Source organism: Peromyscus maniculatus, chromosome 3, assembly GCF_049852395.1.
Source record: "Peromyscus maniculatus bairdii isolate BWxNUB_F1_BW_parent chromosome 3, HU_Pman_BW_mat_3.1, whole genome shotgun sequence".
NCBI classification, from domain to species: domain Eukaryota; kingdom Metazoa; phylum Chordata; class Mammalia; order Rodentia; family Cricetidae; genus Peromyscus; species Peromyscus maniculatus.
The window spans coordinates 104,928,021-104,948,206 of NC_134854.1; the positions used below are offsets into that span (position 1 = coordinate 104,928,021).

At 53.9% G+C, this 20,186-nt stretch overlaps 1 protein-coding gene across 15 annotated transcripts in view; it reads left to right on the plus strand.

Moving 5' to 3' along the window:
- Dctn1 (dynactin subunit 1) overlaps positions 1–20,186 on the plus strand; it is a 32,890-nt gene that overhangs the window by 8,990 nt on the left and 3,714 nt on the right. For 2 of the 15 annotated variants that reach the window (XM_015987803.3, XM_076567000.1), the window contains exons 1-26: positions 3,143–3,505; positions 6,337–6,582; positions 6,818–6,896; positions 7,067–7,101; positions 7,689–7,709; positions 10,231–10,248; positions 11,581–11,601; positions 12,996–13,187; positions 13,500–13,697; positions 13,821–14,025; positions 14,096–14,174; positions 14,303–14,462; positions 14,558–14,662; positions 14,839–15,030; positions 15,113–15,229; positions 15,442–15,594; positions 16,393–16,553; positions 16,713–16,881; positions 17,600–17,668; positions 17,855–17,917; positions 18,010–18,159; positions 18,309–18,470; positions 18,557–18,688; positions 18,839–18,964; positions 19,395–19,537; positions 19,770–19,936. In XM_015987803.3, coding sequence (XP_015843289.1) covers positions 3,473–3,505; positions 6,337–6,582; positions 6,818–6,896; positions 7,067–7,101; positions 7,689–7,709; positions 10,231–10,248; positions 11,581–11,601; positions 12,996–13,187; positions 13,500–13,697; positions 13,821–14,025; positions 14,096–14,174; positions 14,303–14,462; positions 14,558–14,662; positions 14,839–15,030; positions 15,113–15,229; positions 15,442–15,594; positions 16,393–16,553; positions 16,713–16,881; positions 17,600–17,668; positions 17,855–17,917; positions 18,010–18,159; positions 18,309–18,470; positions 18,557–18,688; positions 18,839–18,964; positions 19,395–19,537; positions 19,770–19,936 — 3,196 coding nt within the window. In that variant the 5' untranslated portion in view covers positions 3,143–3,472. Of the gene's footprint in view, positions 1–3,142; positions 3,506–6,336; positions 6,583–6,817; positions 6,897–7,066; positions 7,102–7,688; positions 7,713–10,230; positions 10,249–11,580; positions 11,602–12,995; positions 13,188–13,499; positions 13,698–13,820; positions 14,026–14,095; positions 14,175–14,302; positions 14,463–14,557; positions 14,663–14,838; positions 15,031–15,112; positions 15,230–15,441; positions 15,595–16,392; positions 16,554–16,712; positions 16,882–17,599; positions 17,669–17,854; positions 17,918–18,009; positions 18,160–18,308; positions 18,471–18,556; positions 18,689–18,838; positions 18,965–19,394; positions 19,538–19,769; positions 19,937–20,186 lie in introns of those variants that run through there. The other 13 variants (XM_015987801.3, XM_015987804.3, XM_015987805.3 and 10 more) reach the window with 10 other exon arrangements.

Sequence of the window (20,186 nt, forward strand, 5' to 3'; positions counted from 1 at the left end):
TCTGACAGAGCACAGTCTGTGGCAGGCATTGTAACAGATCCTTTGCTTAAATCCTAACACTTCTTGGGGGGGGGGGTGTTGATGTTATGAGATAGTCTCTCTGTGTACTCCAAGTGCTAGTATGTCTTGCTCCCCAGTTCCTGGCTTGTTTTCCTTACTCTTTGTAACATCCATACGAAATAGAGAATGCCTTTGTGTGTGTGGATTGAGTTACTGTGGCTCAGTAAGTTAAACATCTTGCCCAGAGTCATGCAGGTGAGGAAACATGAGAACAGAGCTGTGTCCTGGGCTGTGTGGGGCTCATGCCAGTCTGCTGTCTTTCCTAGCATCCCATCTGTCTGTCTGTCTGTCTCCCTTTCCCTTCTCACCCCATGCTCACCACTGCAGCATGCTCTTCTTTGTAACCCTGCCCTGCAGCTTGCCCGTGTCTACTGCTCTATCCTGCATGTTTGATCTTCCTCAAGCAGTATCACTATGCCACTCCACAGCTCAGGAATGAGACTGACTTCCCGCTGTCACTGGATTCGCTCACCTGTCCCTGCCTGTCCTCCTTACTTCCTAGTGCATCTCAGTGTGTTTATTTATTCAATAAGTACTTGCCTTTCTGCACGGAGGGCAGTTGCATCATAAAGAGAAGTTGTGGACTTCCCCGCAGAAGGCTTTGTAGTTTGACAGAAGACCCCAAGTGGGTACTTTATGTCTTTGTCTATTCTGTGTTTATAACTTACAGGGCTTCTGTGTGGCCCCAAACCAAACATAAAAGCTCCACAATTCAAGGCACAGTCAGATAATTTTTTCCCCAGTCCACCTTTCTCCTGCCTAATTTTGTATAATATTTATTGTCTATACATTTGAAGATTTATATATACCTAGTATCCTGCTGAGTAGTACTTCTTTGGAATTCTATAGTCTTAGTACTCCTTACCATGTTTTCTCTTATTTGAGTCTTGCGATACTAGGGGAGCTGTGTCCCGTACTCCCATTTGGTAGAATAAACAGCTCCCAAGAAGTAAAAAGATTTATTATTTATTTATATACACAGACATATATAAATAAAATATGTATAGACATATTCATTGGCAAATTTAGAGATTAATTTTATTCTTCATTATGTGTGTGGGTGTGTGCCTGTGTGTGGGCATGTGCACATGTATGCATGGGGGGGTCAGAGGAGTCAAACTCCCCAGAGCTACCTGATGTGGGTGCTGGGAACCAAATCCAGGTCCTCTGCAAGAACTGGACATGCTCTTAACAGCTGAACCACCTCTCTATGCTTACTTTTATTTTAAAAAGGATTTATTTCATTTTAAAGTGTGTGTGTGTGTGTGTGTGTGTGTGTGTGTGTGTGTGTGTGTGTACGTACGTAAGTGCAGGTTCCTGCAGAGGCAGAGGCATCTGTCTATCTCATCTTGAGCTGGAGTTACAGGTGGTTGGGAGCAGCACAGCATAGGTGCTGGGAACCAAACCCAGGTCCTCATCCAGAAGAGAAAACTCCTTTAACCACTGAGCCGTCTTGCCAACCCCTGTCCTAAATATTTATTATTTTTTACAAGTTTTATTTTATGTGTATGAGTGTTTTTCTGCATATGTGGCTGCACCATGTGTGTACCATGCCCTTGGAGGTCAGAAAAAGGCATTAGATTCTCTAGGAGTGGAACTAAAGACAGTTGGGAGCCTCTGTGGCCTCTTTGTGGGTGCTGGGATGAACCTAGGTTCTCTGCAAGAGCAGCCAGGGGTCTTAATTACTGAGACATCTCTCCAGCCCCAATTTCTGTCCTACCCACTGAGCTGTCTGCCGAGCACTCAGTGATGTTTTGAAATGTGTTCTGTAGACTGCAGATACTCTGAATGGGTTTTGTATGGTTGCCTGGGCCAGAATGGCTCTGCCCTCCTGTGTCGTGGGGAATAAGAAGAGGAGGGCAATCTGGAGACTGCGGGACACAGGGAGGGATGTCGCTGGTTCTGGGCAGAAGTGAAGATGCAGAGAATGTATTCATTAGAACTGCAAGGTAGCATGTGATGGTTTTCAGTATGGTGTTTTCACACATACTCAATCACCTTCTTGAGAACTGTTTGTGACCTTGTTCTGCTGTTGGGGTAGTGGGCAGAGTGTCAGAAATTGCAGTTTTGTTGGTGAAGGAAGACAAGTATGTCAGGATCTAGATCCACATTACAGCCAGGGGACTCAGTGGTCAGACCCAATGCTAACTTTGCTTACAGGGTAAGGACCCTGGCCTGCTGATCCTAGTCATTGGCAAGTAAGAATAAATGAGGTAATATGTGGAGACCTCACTAGAATGAGTAGTTTCTTTAAATTAACAGCATTTGTTTTTAAATTATGATGGTAATATAACATTGCTAAGGTATTTTGTGACATATACAACTATAAAAAAAAAAATTAGCTTAGCCTGGCAGTGGTGGCACATGCCTTTAACCCCTCAGGAGACAGGCAGGTGGCTACACAAAGAAAATCTGTCTCCAAAAAAAAAAAAAAAAAACACCAATCAATCAATCAATCAAGTAAATCAGCTTGTTGGGTCTGGTGTTAGGGGACAAGGCCAAGGAGACAAGAGAGAGGGACAGAGGTAGAGTGGCTGGGGCCCAAGGGGACAGTGAGGCTCTTGGCTTTTGAAAACTGCTGTTAGCAATCCATTTGAATGTGATATCTTGGGGTTCAGAAGCTGGCCTGACACAAGAAGCCGAGGAGAGCGACTGTGGGGACCTTTGCCATTGTGGAGTGTGGAGCTGTTCTTGACCAGCTTTCTCTGTGCGAGCACGCCTCCATTTCTGCCCCCCTTTGCTGTTTACCTGGCCCCGTGGGAGACTGAATTCCAGGCCCTAATCATGTGGATTTGGACCTAAGTCCAGATATTTTTGGGGAGGGTAACACAGAAAAGCAGGGGAAAGTGTGTGGTGGTGGTGGTAGTGGGGTTGTTCATGTGAAGGCTGTAGGCAGCTGATCACTTTGAAGTAGCATTTGATGCTTGGGGACCAGCTGAGGCTTCACCTTCTGGGGTGAGGGCAGTGATGGGGGGTACAGGTGAGGAAGAAGTGTCAGGACTGCTGGAGCAGTGGGCTCCAGTGCTGAGGATTTGTGGGTGGGCCCATCCTTGGGTACTAGCCGGTCTTATCTGGCCCAGGTGAAGCCGGGGAGCACTAGGACCCAGAGGCCAGCATGTTTCCTGACAGTCTGGAGCAGCACTAGCGCAGAGTGAGACTCATCAGCTGGCAAGCGGGGTTCAGTGTCTGTGGGCTCAGGAATCCTTCCTTGGGCAGTGGAAGGGACTTAGTCCTCAGCCCCATCATTGCCCCCACCCCTGCCGAGGGAGGCCCACGGATGGAGGGAGGGCCGTGCCTGACGGCTTCTGAGCCGGTCCATGCAGGCCCATCTCCCTGACCCCTCCTGCCTAGGTTTTTGCCTTTTCTCTGTCTTTGGCTAGCTGGGGGAGGGGGTAGAGTCCGGGTGAACAACATGGCCCAGAGCAAGAGGCACGCGTACAATCGGGTAAGTGGCCTCAATCAACGTGGGATGGCCCTGGGAGGGCTGCTAGAGCAGGCCTGGGCGCCTGTGGACATCACTTGTGTGGGGGCTGGGGAGACAGGCTGGCCCTCAGCTGAGGCACTCACACACTGGACTTCCAAGGAGCCTTTGGAGCTCTGGTACTAGGAGGCTGGACAGCCCCCCCCTCCCCTGAGTTGGACCCTAACTGGGGCCCCCTAGGCTTGACCTCTGATTCCAGCTGGTCTTGAGGCTAGGGGTTTGTGAGGGGTCCAGTGTCTCTGACTGGGCTGTGGGTCAGAAGGCCTTGCATGAGGCCCTGTCCATATAGATGCTCTGCTCTCTGTCCCTGCTCTCTTCTGCCTGAGATTAGATTTGCGTCCACTGAGACAGCCTCCTGGTTCTGAGAGGTGTGTTGGGAGGTGTGGGAGGGTCTTTCCCGAGTTTGTGTCCAGCCTTGATGTCACTGATGTTTCCTTTATTGTTAAGCCCATAGCATCCACATTGTCCCAGGTATGATCTGAGGTCCCCACACCCCTAGGAGCTGTGTCCCCAGCTTACTGGCTGGGCTTTTTGAGGAAGGGAGTTAGCGAGTGACAGGCTGGGAGGTGTTTTGACTTCCCTGGCTCTGGCAGGGCTCCTTTCTGAAGCCAGCCGTGCTGAGTATGTGGGGGTATCAAGAAGAACCCCCTGGATTCTTTAGACCCATGGGGTCACATTTCCTTGCCTTATTTGTTTGCTGCAAGCTCTCTGGCTCATGGAACAGCTATTGCTAAAAATGGCTTAGGTGTGATTTTCTTCCGAATCCTGGTCTGATTTGGGACCTAATTTCATGTGTTCTCTCATCACGGATATGTGAGAAGCAGGCAGGTTCCCAAGGACGGGTTTTTGTGTGTCCCCTTACCTGTCCTCGGAACGACGATGGAGCAGGGTCTGCAGACAGGGAGGGGCTAATTTGAGGAACTTTGTTGATTTGGCCTGTGTTTTCTTCTTGTGACGGCATGAACTGGGGAAGGATCTCCAGAGCCTGAGGGAGGTAGAGCAGGACAAGGACCAGGAGGAGGGAGTGGATGGTGACTAGGTGGAGACACCCATCCAGGAATGTCACGGTGGACATGTGGATGGAGTGATAGGAGTCGTATCCGGAAGGAGTGATGGTGACTTGAGGGCCTGGAAAAAGGTTCAGTTCTGTGCCTGAAAAGAAGAAGGCTAGTTGGATGTGTTGGTCTATGGCTGTGATCCCAGCATTCAGGAGGCTGAGGCAGGAGGATTGTAAGTTCCAGACCAGCCTAGGGTAATACCGACATTCTGTCTCAAAAGAACAATAACAAACATTTTAAAGTGTGCATCCACGCACGCGTGCGCGAGCATACACACACACACACACAGAAGTAGAAGAAAATTAATGGAGTGGGGTGGAGAACCCAGAGAAGGGCATTTGAATCCCAAGGAAGACAGGACAGTGGAGAGGGCCACCACTGAGCCACAACTTTCTCAGCTCTGGTTCCTGAGACAGGGTTGTGGGGAACCTGGTCTGAATAGAGCTGTTTGCTTGTTCTTGCTTCCTCTGCCTGGGGGCAGTACACCCAAGCAGCAGCCATATGGTGCCGTTCAAAGATCTACCAAGGAATCTTGATTTGTTATACAATTTAAATTCTTAAGAATTCAAGGAGATTCTAGAGGATTTTGGAATATCTTTTAAATTCATTTTTATTTTTAAAGATTGTTATTACTGTTCATTGTTGTGACATTTTTTTCTCTTGAGGTTCGTCTCACTTTAGACTAGGTTGAACTGGAACTCAACCATGTAGTTTAGGCTAGCCCCAGCTCATGGCAATCCTTTCTGAGCTTCTCAAGTGCTGGGATTACATGTGTGAGCCATCAAAACAAGCTGTTTTTCTTGAAACAAGGTCTCATTATGTAGCCCAGGCTGGCCTTTAATTTATTATATATAGCCCAGGTTGGCCTCAGCCTCCTGGGTGTTGAGATCCTAGGTGTAAGCCACTATACCTGACTTTGGGGAAATTTTGGACATGTCACTGATGTTTTTCAAAGGGCAATTTGTGGACTTGCTTCACCCTAAGAATTATTAGAATTTTCCCAAGGACCTGCCCTAAGAAAATCCCTCCCAGGGTCCTGGGGAAGACGCTACATCCAGTGTGGGGTTATCTGAGGGAAAGGAATCTATATACACCATGCTCTTATGTCCATGAACTTTATTTCTCTAAGACAGAATTCTGTCTACAGCTTCAGTTCCATCCTGACACTCAGTTCCTCTCTGTCCCTTCTTTTTCTGTCCTCATAGCCCTGGTAATAACTCAGCTCCCATGCTTTCGATCTCATCTTCTCCCCCTTTCCTTCGTCCTTCATCTTTCTTTCCTTGCTCCTTACTCCTGGCTCTGAGACAACGCTACAAAAGATCTGCCTTGCCGGGCGGTGATGGCGCACACCTTTAATCCCAGCACTTGGGAGGCAGAGCCAGGTGGATCTCTGTGAGTTCGAGGCCAGCCTGGGCTACAGAGCGAGATCCAGAAGAGACACCAAAACTACACTGAGAAACCTTGTCTTGAAAAACCAAAAAAAAAAAAAAAAAAAAAAAAAAAATCTGCCTTACCATCTACAGAATCTCTGCCTTTTTCTCTTCTCTCCGGCCACGTGGCTCTGTCCACCGTCTACAGAAACTGCCTTGTCCTGTCTCTCCCGGCCTGAATCTCTATAGTGGATTCTTGTAGCCCACTGCAAAGCATGGAGTTTAAGGAGATGACTTGTGGTGTTCTCTCAGCCCAGGATGGTGTCCCCAGCCCCTGACTGTGTATGTCTATAATGTCTTTTTTCAGACGCCGAGTGCCAGCAGGATGAGTGCGGAAGCAGGTGCCCGGCCCCTGCGGGTGGGCTCCCGTGTAGAAGTGATCGGAAAAGGCCACCGTGGCACTGTGGCCTATGTTGGAGCCACACTCTTTGCCACTGGCAAATGGGTGGGCGTGATCCTGGATGAAGCAAAAGGCAAGAACGATGGCACTGTCCAGGGAAGGAAGTATTTCACATGTGATGAAGGCCATGGCATCTTCGTACGCCAATCCCAGGTAACTCACCGTGTGTGTGTGTGTGTGTGTGTGTGTGTGTGTGTGTGTGTGTGTGTGTACATACATCTGTTGCTTGTGCCACTAGTGTGTAGGTGCTCCATTTTCCTGGGTGGGACACAGGCTATGGATGGGCGAAAGGGAAGTCACCCCGCACTTGGGCTCGCTTGGGAGCTCAGAAGGGACCCATAGTACAGGCTTTCTTGATCTGACTGCAGAATCTATTCTTTGGCTTCAGATCCAAGTATTTGAAGATGGAGCAGATACTACTTCACCAGAGACTCCCGACTCTTCTGCTTCAAAGGTCCTCAAGAGAGGTACTAGCTACACACCGAAGCCGCAGCTTCATATCCAAGTGTTCCTCCGCCCATCTGCTACCAACAGGGCGTCAGCTCTGTGCTCCCCATTTGTCCTCCCACCCCACTGAGGGGAGCTTTCCCCCTCGCCCTGTGTGTAAATGTACTTTGTTGCTGTTTGCTTTCTACAGAGGGAGCAGATGCAGCTGCAAAGACCAGCAAACTGGTGAGTGGTTTGGGGATGGGAGGGGGAAGACCCAGGGCTAGGCCGGTCAGAGCGGTAGATGGGTCGGAACTGAACTAGCTGCCTAACCTCCCCAAGAAGGACATTTTCTGGGTATGAGTTGCCACATCAGGACTAGAAGAAAGGTGGCAGGAAAAAGTGTTAGGGTCAACTGGGATTGAGCTGAGGGAGATGGGAAGGACAGGCCTAACCCAGGAGTGTAGCCAGCTTCCTACCTTCTGGTCTCCAAAGATGCCAAGACCTGAGGGGTTATGGGCAGGGTAGGCTGGAGTGTAGCAGGAGAAGGAACTCTTCTGCTCACAAGTGTTATAAGATACAGACAGAGGGCCCTTTCCAGCTCCCTCTGCCTCTCCTCTGCAGAGGCTTGGGAGTAGCCCTCTGGCCTCTCTGAGCCGGGGTAAACATCCTAGAAGCTGGCCCTTGAGGGCCCCTTCTTTGCCCAGGGCCTGAAGCTTGCCCGACTTCCTCAGCCCTTGCCTGTGTTCACCTCAGTTGGTATTAACAGCGTGCACAGGATGTCTGGCCAGCAGTCTGTTCTCTAACTCTGCCCTTTCCTACCCCTCACGCAGCGGGGACTGAAGCCTAAGAAGGTGGTGTGTTTCCTGTTTGTGTCTGGGTGGGGGGGTGGGCTGTGAGTCCGTCCTGCTCTCCTGCATGCTCCCCCACCCCAGCTGCATGCATGTGTGTAACCATGGGGCTGGGATGGCTAGAGGAAGTGGCAGCTTGTCCTCCGAAGTGCCTTTGAAGAGAACAAGGACATCAGGTTCGGGGACCAGGCCAAGGCCGCACTCACTAGAGACAGTTCCCCTGCTCTAGACCCCCAGGTAGAGACTCCAGGTGCCCGGTGGCGAAGCACAGTGGCTGGGTCCAGTGAGTTCTGACTTAGCCAGGCTTGGGGGTGGCCGGGCATATTGGAGGAGCTGGGGAGAGCACCAGATGTAGACTGGTATGCAAGGAGGAGGGGTCAGACCACTGAGGAGCAGTCTGTCTGTCTGACTTTGAATCAGTGCTGCCACAGTGCCTGCCTTGCTCTGCCAGTGCCTTTCACTGACCCCTCATCTAGTATGTGTCTGGGCCCCCACCCCACCCAAGGGTCTTGACCACCCCCCCCCCTCCACAGACTTTTCTTTAGGTCTTTTGAGAGGGTCTCATTTCGTAGCTCATACTAGTCTGGAACTCACTACGTAGACCAGGCTAGCCTAGAACTTGTGGCAGTCCCCCTGCCTCAGCCTCTCTAGTGCTGGGATTCCATGTGGACACCACCATGCCCAGCTCCTCTCCATGGACTTTTAAACGTTTCGTTTGCTGCCATGACCACTTCCTCGCACCAGCCCTTGCCTTGGGCCTCTGCCCGAGTTCTTTCTGCCCTGCATGTGCCTGTCTGAGCCATGTGTGCAGTACTGTGAGCTCCTTGGCGCCAGGCTGCCTCAGGCCTCTCTGATGTTGTACGGGAAGCTTCTGGATTGGGACGGTGGGAAGGGGAAGAGAGCACCTTTTCAACTCCTGGTGGGCCTCGAAAAAACTTGGGAGTCTCACTGTGGTACTTGTTTTTGATCCTGGCTCCTGGTAGGAATAGGATTCTAAGGCAGATAATGCTGTAAAGAATGCTGGGCACATTCCAGATGCAATGGGTCTTGCTTCATCCCTTGATTTCTGTCCTGTGGTTGGTGCTCCAGTTTCACACCCAGTCCCTGAAGAGAGAAGAGCATGAAGCTGCTGCAGTGTGAGACTGGAAGAGTTGTGGCTGCAGGCTGACGTGACCCTGGTAGTGAGCAGTGCCTGTGTCCTGGTGAAAAGTGATGTCACGGCCTCAACTGCCTATGCTAAAAACTGTCAGCTGCTGGGTGCCCCTGCTCTCTCCAGTCTTACACCCAGCTGGTTCAGTTAAAGCAGATCATTTAGCCAGAGTTGCCCCTGGCATCCCACACAGAACAGGGAGCTAGATCCGGATCAAGAACCAGTGAATGTGTGTTTATGTGTATGGGTGTTGTGCTTCGTGTATGTTAGTACACCATCTCTGAGCAGTGCCTGCGGAGTCCAGAAAAGGGTGATGGATGCCTCTGGGACTGGAGTTGCAGATTGTTGTGAGCCACCAAGTGAGTGCTTGGAATTCAAACTGAGTCCTCTGTAAGAGCAGCCAAGGCTCTTTAACCTCTGAACCATTAGCTCCCAAAACCGGTGTTTTGAGAGGGAGGCAGGACAGAACATGGGTGTTTCTAAAAATACCTTCCCTTTCTAGAAAGCTTTAGACACAGGCTTTCATCTCTGGATAGCTTGGAGAGGTGAGAGAAGAGCCCAACACTGTTATTAGAGCTGTTGCTGCTGCCAGTGGCATGTCCCAGGACTCCTAATCACTGTGTACCCTGCAGAGCTGGAGCTGGGTGCTGGAGGGCTGCTCTGACTATGTGTTCCTGATAAGAGACGTTTGTGTAAGAGAAGTGGACGGGATGAGGTTGTCAGGGGCCAGAATTAATTATGAGAAGTTAATGGAGCCGACAGGCCCTCTGTTCCTGTCCACAAATTCCCTGGCTCCATAAGGTACCATTTCTGCAATGTCCCCTGGCCCAGCTTTTTGAAGCAAAGTCTTGGAGGTGGAAAGGAAGAAGAGGGCGGAGCTAGGACCTTGTGTTTGATGGGGAGGAAGGTCAGCTTTGCGCAGGATTTAGTTCCATCCGGAGGAGGAGGAGGAGCCACGGGTTCTGGGTGGTTGCTAGGTGACCTAGGACTGGTAGCTCCACCCCCATGGAGCTGAGGAGGGTGGGTGCATGACGTCAGGTGGAGCTGCTGCTGCTGCGGCCACTGAGGCTGCCATCAGCTTAAGCTGGCGACCTGGGCCAAGCAAGGCTCCGGAGCCTGCCGGAGCCCGCCGGAGCTCGCGGTCGTCTGCTGTCTTGCTGCGCACCTGCCAGGGCCTCCGTGTCGCCACAGCAGCCTTTTGCGGCCCCGAAGCTGAGGCTGCATTGTTGGGATTTGATGCACTAATCTCCTGTCTCCGCCGCCTTTCCCTCCCTCCCGTCGTCTGTCTTTCCTCCCTGGTTTGTCTGTCCTCCTCCGTCCATCCCTCTCTTTCCTCTTCCTTGCTTTCTGTGGTTTTCTGCAATGATGAGACAGGCACCGACAGCCCGAAAGGTACTCTTGCTTGCTCTGGTCCTGCTGCCGGGTTGCCAGGGCGATGGAAGCAGGCTGCTGGGGTGGGGGTGGGGGCTGATTGACTTCATCAGTCTACCTGGCTGGGGGAGGAGGGGAAGGATGAAGGGGGGGGGCGGGAGAGGTGTGTGTCACTACTGTGCCCCACCCCTGGACATCTCTTTCTTGATCTACTTGCTTTGGGCCCAGATTGAGTCTTCCAGGCCTTATACCAGTGGTCCCACAGGCTTGGGCTTCAGGCAGTCTCTGCTGCAGGCACACTTGGGAGGGTTTCCTGGGGTCCAGCCTGAGGCAGCAGCAGGCTAGGTGTATCAGTGTTGAAGCAGGCCTACTTACCAGCCTTGGCCCGTTCTCCCAGCATCCGCCTCCCCAGAGTCTGTGCTAGGGAGTTAATCAGGGTAGGACAGGACCCACAGCTGTGGTGAACCAGTCCTGACTAGAGGGTGGACATTGGTCTTCTTGGACGTAGTGTCTGCTGAAAACAGAGCTCAAGCTGAATCTTGTCTCTGCGAGAGCCCTGAGGCACAGTCAGCAAGCCTCTGGGAGTTGGGGCTAATGGCCCCTTTGCCACTCTGAAATACCCCAAAGGCCTCCTGGGTTGCTTTTGGAAGATGGATCCTGAGTGCTCTGTGCCCCCCCCCTCCCCGCTCTCCTCCAGCTGGGAGGGTTACTTTGCTGAGCTGTGGGCTTTTACTGATGCAGTATTTGGAGTCCTGACACCTGAGCCCTCTGCCTTAGGGATGGGGCCTGCTGCAAGACTTGGACCTGAGGGGCGGGGACACACACACACACACACACACACACACACACACACACACACACACACACGAGATAGCCTTGTTCTGCCTTAGGGATCTGAGTTCCTGTTTCTGAGTGTATCATGGGCCGGGTCCTAGGGTGTCCGCTCTAGAGTCTAGCACATGATGGAAGAGGCTGATTTGGGACAGTCCTTGGGAGTGGTGTCTGGGCGGGGCCTCTAGGCTGGAGTGGGAGATCCCTCACAGAAGGACAGTCTCTGGAGACCTTCCTGCCAGCTGCTGCCTGTGCTCTGCTGTGGCTCAGCCTAGGGGCAGGACTTCTGGGATCTTCAGGGTATCTGAAGGGGTGAGGCCTGCAGGGGTTGGTTAAAATGAGTGCAGGACAGGGCAGCGGGGGCTGGGAGTTCCTGGGGTAGGTGGGGTGCTCCTGAGGGAGGCAGTGGGATGGGGGGCTGCCCTGTCTGTTGCTGCTGCTGCTCTCATTGCTACCTCTATCCTCCTGCCGTGGCCCTCTCTTTCCTGACTCCTTCTCTTCTGGCTCCTGTTGCCTGTCCAGACCACAACTCGACGGCCCAAGGTGAGAACAAGCAGGTCTCCGTAAGCCACTGCTGAGTGCACACTCGTTTCAGGCATGTGCATGTATGTGGCCATGCATGCTAGCAAGTAAATGTTGGCTACAGTGTACGAAGTGTTCTCTTTGCGGCTCGAGGCTGGTAACTGGACCCTCCTGGGGAAAGGATTTCTCGTCTTTTTTTTTTAAGGTTTATTTTTATTTTATGTGTATGAATGTTGCCTGCATGTATGTATGTATGTATGTATGTATGTATGTATGTATGTGTACCATATGTGTGCCCTCAGAGAGGGTGTCAGATCTGCTGGGAGTTGTCATGTGAGGGCTGGGAATCAAACCTGGGTCCTCTGGGAGAGCAGCCAGAACTCTTTCAACTGCTGAGCCACCTTCCAGCCCTGGCAGCTTCTAATCCTTAGGAGGCCACCTTAGCCAGTAGGTTAAGTAGGGAAGAGCAGTAAGAGGGGATACAGCCGATCAAGACAGGCTTTGAGCATCTTTAAAGTGAGGTTAGAAGAGGTGAGGCTCTTGACATGCACGGTATCTGAGTGAGGGGTGAGTATCTGAAGGCCTCGGGCTGGGAGTGTTGGTGGGTATCTGTGGTTCTACATGTCTGCTCACCAGGGGAACTTTGGGGTTCAGCGTTGCCAGAGCGGCACTGTCTACCCCTGGGTTTGTGACTTCCTGGAAGCTAACCAGCTCCCCACTCCAGGGCACAGGGGCCTGGATACTGTTACTTAGCTAGAGCTTTGTCCTGGGGAGCAAGTACAGGGGTACACTCTACTTGCCTTGTTTCCAGGGTGGTCTGTCTACAGTTCCCAACTCAGCCCAGTAGCCTCTAGGATACCTTGTCATAGACCAAAGGAGTGATACTCAGCTCGACTCCCAGACTAAGTAGCGCTTACCAGGGCAGCAGGCTTGACACCACATTTATGTTCCAGCCCTCTGAGAATGTGACAATTGAGAACAATCTCTAATCTGTTCTTGGCTTCTGGGAATGACATTGAGGCACTTTTTCTCTGCTGGGGGAGTTGGACATGGGCCCAGCACAAGGATGGGAATGGGAGTATTAAGAAGTTGCTAAAATGATCACGTGTGGGGTCCAGAGGGGAGTTCTGGGGAGTAAGATCCTGCTCTGAAGGTTAATGGCAGAGCGAGGAGAGTGTGGACACACTGCCAAGGGAGGAACTTACAATCTTCTGTCCCCCATCCTTCCCTCCTTTTCTCTACTGTCCTTTGTCCTGTGCCTTTGGACTCTCACTGTCTGTCCCTCCGCATCTGTGGTCTCATTGTGTTTTCTTCTCCGCGGTGTCTTCTGTCTCCTCTGCTCCATCCCTTGCTCTGCCTCTTCTTCTGCATCCCATGCTCTCTTCCCTCTGTGGCCTGCCCTTGTCCTCTTACAGCCTACTCGCCCAGCCAGTACTGGAGTGTCGGGGGCCGGCAGCTCCCTGGGCCCCTCTGGATCAGCGTCAGCCGGTGAACTAAGCAGCAGTGAGCCCAGCACCCCAGCTCAGACCCCGCTGGCAGCACCCATCATCCCCACACCCGCCCTCACCTCTCCTGGAGCAGCACCCCCTCTTCCTTCTCCCTCTAAGGTAAGGGTGGACTCAAGGCGCCCAGGGACCTGTGACCCCTGGGCAGGGTTGGGGACGACCTAGGCCTGGAATCAGAAGGCACCAGTGTTGACTTAGCGTGTGGCTCTCCCTCTTGGCGGAGCTGCCCTTTCCTGCCTGCCTTTATATCTACTCCGCAGTGGCGTGCCACGTCTTCCTCTTAGGGGTCCCTGTGCCGCTGGCTCTTGATGCTCAGTCCAGGAGATGTTTCCCTACATTCTTGTCTTGGCTACAGCTCAGTTTTGTTAGGGTGGGGCAGGGACCGTGCACAAACCATGGGCCTCCTCTTGGCAGGAGGAGGAAGGGCTGAGGGCCCAGGTGCGGGACCTGGAGGAGAAGCTGGAGACTCTGCGTCTGAAGCGGTCAGAAGACAAGGCGAAGCTGAAAGAGCTGGAGAAGCACAAGATCCAGCTGGAGCAGGTGCAGGAATGGAAGAGCAAAATGCAGGAGCAGCAGGCAGACCTGCAGCGGCGCCTCAAAGAGGCGCGGAAGGTGGGCCTTGGGATGAAGCTGGTGCCGGGGAGGTGAGGGGCCAGGCTGCAGTGTGGGGTGCCTCGGGAGAAAGGGCAGCACGGGACCCACTCCGCTCCGGCTCCGCCTACCTCCGACCTCCAGGAAGCCAAGGAGGCGCTGGAGGCAAAGGAGCGCTACATGGAGGAGATGGCCGACACAGCTGATGCCATTGAGATGGCCACTCTGGACAAGGAGATGGCTGAGGAGCGCGCTGAGTCTCTGCAGCAGGAGGTGGAGGCACTGAAGGAACGTGTGGACGAGCTCACCACAGACTTGGAGATCTTCAAGGCTGAGATCGAAGAGAAAGGTAAGGGACCAGGACCATGGGGGCCAGCTGGTGGAGGAGGACCGGCATGAACACACTGCTGCCCTCACAGGCTCAGACGGGGCTGCATCCAGCTACCAGCTCAAGCAGCTCGAGGAGCAGAATGCCCGCCTAAAGGACGCCCTGGTGAGGTAGGCCTCCCTCTGGCCCTCGCCTGCCTCGAGTGTCCAAATACTCGTTACCTTGCGATCGACACGTGCTTTCTGCCATCCCTCTCCTCTCTCTGGCTCCCTCCCTTGCTCCTTCCACTTCTCCACAGGATGCGAGATCTCTCTTCTTCAGAGAAGCAGGAGCATGTGAAGCTGCAGAAGCTCATGGAGAAGAAGAACCAGGAGCTGGAGGTTGTGAGGCAGCAGCGGGAGCGTCTGCAGGAGGAGCTGGGCCAGGCGGAGAGCACCATTGACGAGCTCAAGGAGCAGGTCTGACAGCCCTGCCCGGGCTCGGGGCCGCGCTCTGCTGCCCTCCTCCAGGCCCTTACAGCAGCACTTCTCCCTGTCCGTCACCTTTAACACAGGTTGATGCTGCGCTGGGTGCTGAGGAGATGGTGGAGATGCTGACTGACCGGAACCTGAATCTAGAAGAGAAAGTTCGGGAACTGCGGGAGACCGTGGGGGATTTGGTAAGAGAAGAGTCGGTCCCTGACTTCTGACCCTGGTGGAGAGTATTTGGAAGGGACCTTCTGAGAAAGACTGACATCAGACCCTTGACCTTTGAGCAGGGGTTGTGGTAAGGGCAGCATTCCGGCCCTGCCATCCTGACTCTGCCTGTGCCCTCTCCCAACTTTGTGGCGTCCAGGAAGCAATGAACGAGATGAATGATGAGCTGCAGGAGAATGCGCGGGAGACAGAGCTGGAGCTCCGTGAGCAGCTGGACATGGCAGGAGCCCGAGTTCGGGAGGCCCAGAAGCGCGTGGAAGCAGCCCAGGAGACAGTTGCGGACTATCAGCAGACCATCAAGAAGTACCGCCAGTTGACCGCACACCTGCAGGTGCCCGCCTCGCCCCTGCCCCCTGCCCCTGACGATCGAGCTCGGCTCCCGGGATCCACTGTGCTCCTCTGTCTGCCCTCAGGATGTCAACCGGGAGCTGACGAACCAGCAGGAAGCGTCTGTGGAGAGACAGCAGCAGCCACCTCCCGAGACTTTCGATTTCAAAATCAAGTTTGCCGAGACCAAGGCTCATGCCAAGGTCAGAAAAGTGGGCCCCCTGAAGTCGGGTGTTAGAGAGCCCAGCCTGGGGCAGCAATAGCCCATGGTGTGGGTTCTGGACTCAGGGTGCTTCGTGTGGTAGTTGTGGAAGAATTCTGGCCTGGGCTTACCCTAGAGACAAAGGTGAAGCAAGCCGTGGTGGTTCTGCAGCTTTCCGTTCGGGCTGAGCCCTCCTCCCTGTCCACCCTGCAGGCCATTGAGATGGAGTTGAGACAGATGGAGGTGGCCCAGGCCAACCGGCACATGTCCCTGCTGACGGCCTTCATGCCTGACAGCTTCCTTCGGCCAGGCGGAGACCACGACTGTGTGCTGGTGCTGCTGCTCATGCCCCGCCTCATATGCAAGGTAAGGCCTGTCAGTCACACGTGCAACAGAACCTGCTGGCCCAGAGCTCACAACAACTCCCAGACTCAGCCCACGACTCCCAGAGTCGTGGAGGTACGCTCAGGCAGTGAGGTCTCAGTGAATCCAGAGCCAGCTGCCACGTTGGGCTCTGCATTCTGTCCACCAACTGCAGTTCAGAAATACTCGGAGAAAAACCTTGTGAGTGTACAGCTGTTTTCTCATTGTTTCCTGAAGAATCCAGTGTCGCCGCGGCACCACTTAGCTTGTGTTAGGTGTTATCAGTATCCTAGAGGCGGTTTAATGTGTATTACAGGAGCGTGCACAGAGTTGACCTGCAGCTCCTGTGATTTAACATGAGGTACGCAAACATCGTTTGTTAGTGTATACAGGAGGGGTCTGGAAGCAGTCCCCTCCAGATAGGAGCAACTGTCCAGAAAAGAGAAGTAGCCTTCTTGTGAGGCAGTTGCAGGTCCGTTTTAGGTGAAGGTGAAGGTTACTGAAGGAATAACATTTAGGCCAGAGGTAGCCAGGAGTTAGCTAGGGACTAAAGAGCAGATTTTGAGCGCAGCAGCTTTATGCCCCATGGCTCTACTGCCCTCCAGTCTCTTGGCCATTCATAAGCTGCTGGCATCGGGACCCTGCTCCTCTGGGAACCTCCTGCCAGTCTGAGGGCTGTTTCTGCTTCTCTTCCGTGTGTATCCACACACTGCACATAGTTGTTTAGCTGGGTCCTGGGTTCCTGGGTCTTGTTCTTCGTCCTCTTCTCCCGGTTCCAGGACCCTGATCTTCTTCCTACAGGCAGAGCTCATCCGGAAGCAGGCCCAGGAGAAGTTTGACCTAAGTGAGAACTGTTCGGAGCGGCCTGGGCTCCGAGGAGCTGCTGGGGAGCAGCTGAGCTTCGCTGCGGGCCTGGTGTACTCGCTGAGTCTGCTGCAGGCCACGCTGCATCGCTATGAGCAGTAAGAGACACCGCACCCTCCCCTGCATCCTCCCCTGCATCCTCCCCTGCATCCTCCCCTGCATCCTCCCCTGCACCCTGGGCCGTGGGTCCAGGATTGGCCGGCACGGAGAGACTGTCTGGAGACCTTGGCCTCACAGAGCCCATCTCTGGTCCTTAGTGCCCTCTCCCAGTGCAACGTGGACGTGTATAAGAAGGTGGGCAGCCTCTACCCTGAGATGAGTGCCCACGAACGCTCCTTAGATTTCCTCATCGAGCTGCTGCACAAGGATCAGCTGGACGAGACTGTCAACGTGGAGCCCCTCACGAAGGCCATCAAGTATTACCAGGTCTGGGGCCAGAATCCAGGCTTGGGGAAGCGGCAGGGCAGGAGGGGACGTCTACCTAATGGGAGTTCCTGCCAGGGTATACAAGGTTTTATGTCTGGAGTGGGCTGCTCGAGACCTAGCTTGCTCTGGTTTTGTTTTTATCGTTGTTTGGGTAGGTTTGTTGGTGTTGGAGGAGGTAGGCCTAGTTTTTTTGTTTTTTTTCTTCTGAGACTGGGTCTCATGTAACCCAGGCTGGCCTTAAACTTGCTATGTAGCCAACGATAACCTTGAACTCCTGATCCTCCTGCCTCCATCCCAAATGCTGGAATAATAGGTCTGCGCCATCATGTCTGGATTTAAAAAAAAAATCTGTGTGTGTAGTGTATGTGCATGTATGTGTGTCTGCATGCCAGTGTCCATGTAGAGGTCATAGGACAGCGCGAGGAAGTGAACTCTTTCCTCCCACCGTGTGGGTCTTGAGGATTGAGCTCTGGTTGTGAGCAGGTGTCTTTCCTGCTTAGCTGTCTCACTGTCGTTTTTTTATAAGGACAGCGTCTCCCTGTAGCTCAGGCTGGCCTTGACCTCTGATGCTTCTGTGTGCCTCCCCAGTGCTAGGATCATGGGCCCACACCACCAATCCCAGTTCTCATTTGCTCTGATGTGAGTTTGGGAAGAGGACAGTCTCTCAGCCCTCACCCTTCTGTAGGCTAAAGGCTGTCTCTGTGTCGTTCCTCCTCAGCATCTGTACAGCATCCACCTTGCTGAACAGCCCGAGGATTCCACCATGCAGCTGGCTGACCACATCAAGGTGACATGTGTAGATTGTGATTAAGGTTGCTGTAGGGATGAGGGAAGGAAGTCGGGTCAGAGGTCAGTGACGGTAGAGGACCCCTGTGTGTGTGTACAGTCATCAGAGGGCGGGACTTCGTAGAAAGGATGATGGGACAGGAGAGCTCACATTAGGTGCTAAGACCGCATGTTTCTCTTTGCACAGTTTACCCAGAGTGCCCTGGACTGTATGGGCGTGGAGGTGGGCCGGCTGCGTGCCTTCCTGCAGGTGAGGCGCATCTAGATCGGAGGGGTCTTTCTGTGTCCCCCCCACCTCCCCTAGTGCTGACCGGGCTCTGCCTGGGTCCTTTTTCTGTGTAGGGTGGGCAGGAGGCAACAGATATTGCCCTTCTTCTCCGAGACCTGGAAACATCATGCAGTGACATCCGCCAGTTCTGCAAGAAGATCCGAAGGCGAATGCCAGGGACAGATGCTCCTGGGATCCCAGCAGCACTGGCCTTTGGATCACAGGTTTCGGGCTGAGGTTATGAGGGAAGGAAGCTTAGCAGAAACGGGAGGGGCCTATCACATAAAGCTCTGGATCTGTCAGGGCCTGAGTCGGGAAGCGAGGAACTGGAATGCTGGACCAGGTGGGCTCTTGACTTTAGCTTGTCGCGCAGGTATCCGACACACTCCTCGACTGCAGGAAGCACTTGACGTGGGTGGTGGCTGTTCTGCAGGAGGTGGCAGCTGCCGCCGCCCAGCTTATTGCCCCCCTGGCAGAGAATGAAGGGCTGCCTGTGGCTGCGCTGGAGGAGCTGGCTTTCAAAGCCAGCGAGCAGGTTGGCCTGGAACCTTGGGCTGTGGGGCTGGAGGAGGCAGTGGCCGCCGCGGGCCTTTCCTTCACGCTTGCGCTCGGCTCCCACAGATCTACGGGAGTCCCTCCAGCAGCCCCTATGAGTGCCTGCGCCAGTCATGTGCCATCCTCATCAGCACCATGAACAAGCTGGCCACAGCCATGCAGGAGGGCGAGTACGACGCAGAGCGGCCACCCAGCAAGGTGGGTGGGGCCCTGGGGACCCAGGGGCCTGCAGGGGCGCAAACTTGCAGAGTCTGGAGGGCGGAGCATCCTGTGACTGGATGTCTCTGAAAGGAGGGCACTAGTGGTCCCTTCCTCGGCCTCCACCCTCTGACCCACCCTGTCTCTTAGCCTCCTCCGGTTGAACTTCGGGCTGCAGCCCTGCGTGCAGAGATCACGGATGCTGAAGGTCTGGGTTTGAAGCTTGAAGACCGAGAGACAGTTATCAAGGAGTTAAAGAAGTCACTCAAGATTAAGGTGCGGAGGGCTGGAGAGATGGACTGTGGTTAAGAGCACTGGCTGCTCTTGAGGGGACCCTGATTTGATTCCCAGCACCCAGGGGGTGGCTCACAACCACCTTTAACTCTAGTCCTAGGGGGTCCAATGCCCTCTTGCGGCCTCTGAGGGCAGGCACCAGGTACACACATGGTACACAGACATACGTGTAGTCAAAACACCCATACACATAACACTAATTAATTAAAAAATTAAGATGAAGGCCAGGAGGTGTGGCAGGACTGGGCAGCAGCAGGCGCTGGCAGTGGGGATCGGGGTGGCGTGGGAGTCAAGGAAAGAAGTGGGGTCTGCAGCTAGGGGTCATCAGGGAGGGAGCCCCACGTCCCATAGCCTGACCCAGTCCTGGGGCTCTGGGGAGGGTGTGGGGAACTTCAAGTGTTACCTCGTCCAGGGGGAGGAGCTGAGTGAGGCCAACGTGCGGCTGAGCCTCCTGGAGAAGAAGCTGGACAGCGCTGCCAAGGACGCAGACGAGCGCATCGAGAAGGTCCAGACTCGGCTGGAGGAGACCCAGACCCTGCTGCGGAAGAAGGAGAAGTCAGGCACCACCCCTGGGGCCCCGGGGTCCTCCACACTGTCCTGTCGGCCGCCCTCTGTTGCTCGTGACTCCTTTGTCCTGTAGTCTGACTACCCATTTTCCCTCCCTAGTCTGCTCCACCGCACTGCTCCGGCTGGGGCTGGGGTTGCCTCTCAGGGCCTGCTGTCAGGGTGGAACGTCCCGTGGGGCTGTGAGGAAGGGACAGGCCCGAGCCCAGGTTCTCTTCCACAGAGACTTCGAGGAGACAATGGATGCGCTCCAGGCTGACATCGACCAGCTGGAGGCAGAGAAGGCCGAACTAAAGCAGCGGCTGAGCAGCCAGTCCAAGCGCACAATTGAGGGGCTCCGGGGCCCCCCTCCCTCAGGCATCGCTACCCTGGTCTCTGGCATTGCTGGTGGTGAGTACAGTGGCCCAGAGGAGACTGACTGTCCTCTCTTGTGGCCTCGGTTTAACTTCAGGTGCCCCTACCCTAGGTGTTCAGCCAAGAACACGCTTGCCCAGCTTCACTCTGCCTGCTTTCTCCAGGTTTTCATTTGCTGTGAAGAGACGTTTAGAGAGCTGCTGAGGAACGCAGCGTGTTAGCAAGACTGTCTGTCAGTGAAGTCAGAGTAACGACCGAGTTAGGCTCTAGAAGCTGTCTGTCCCTT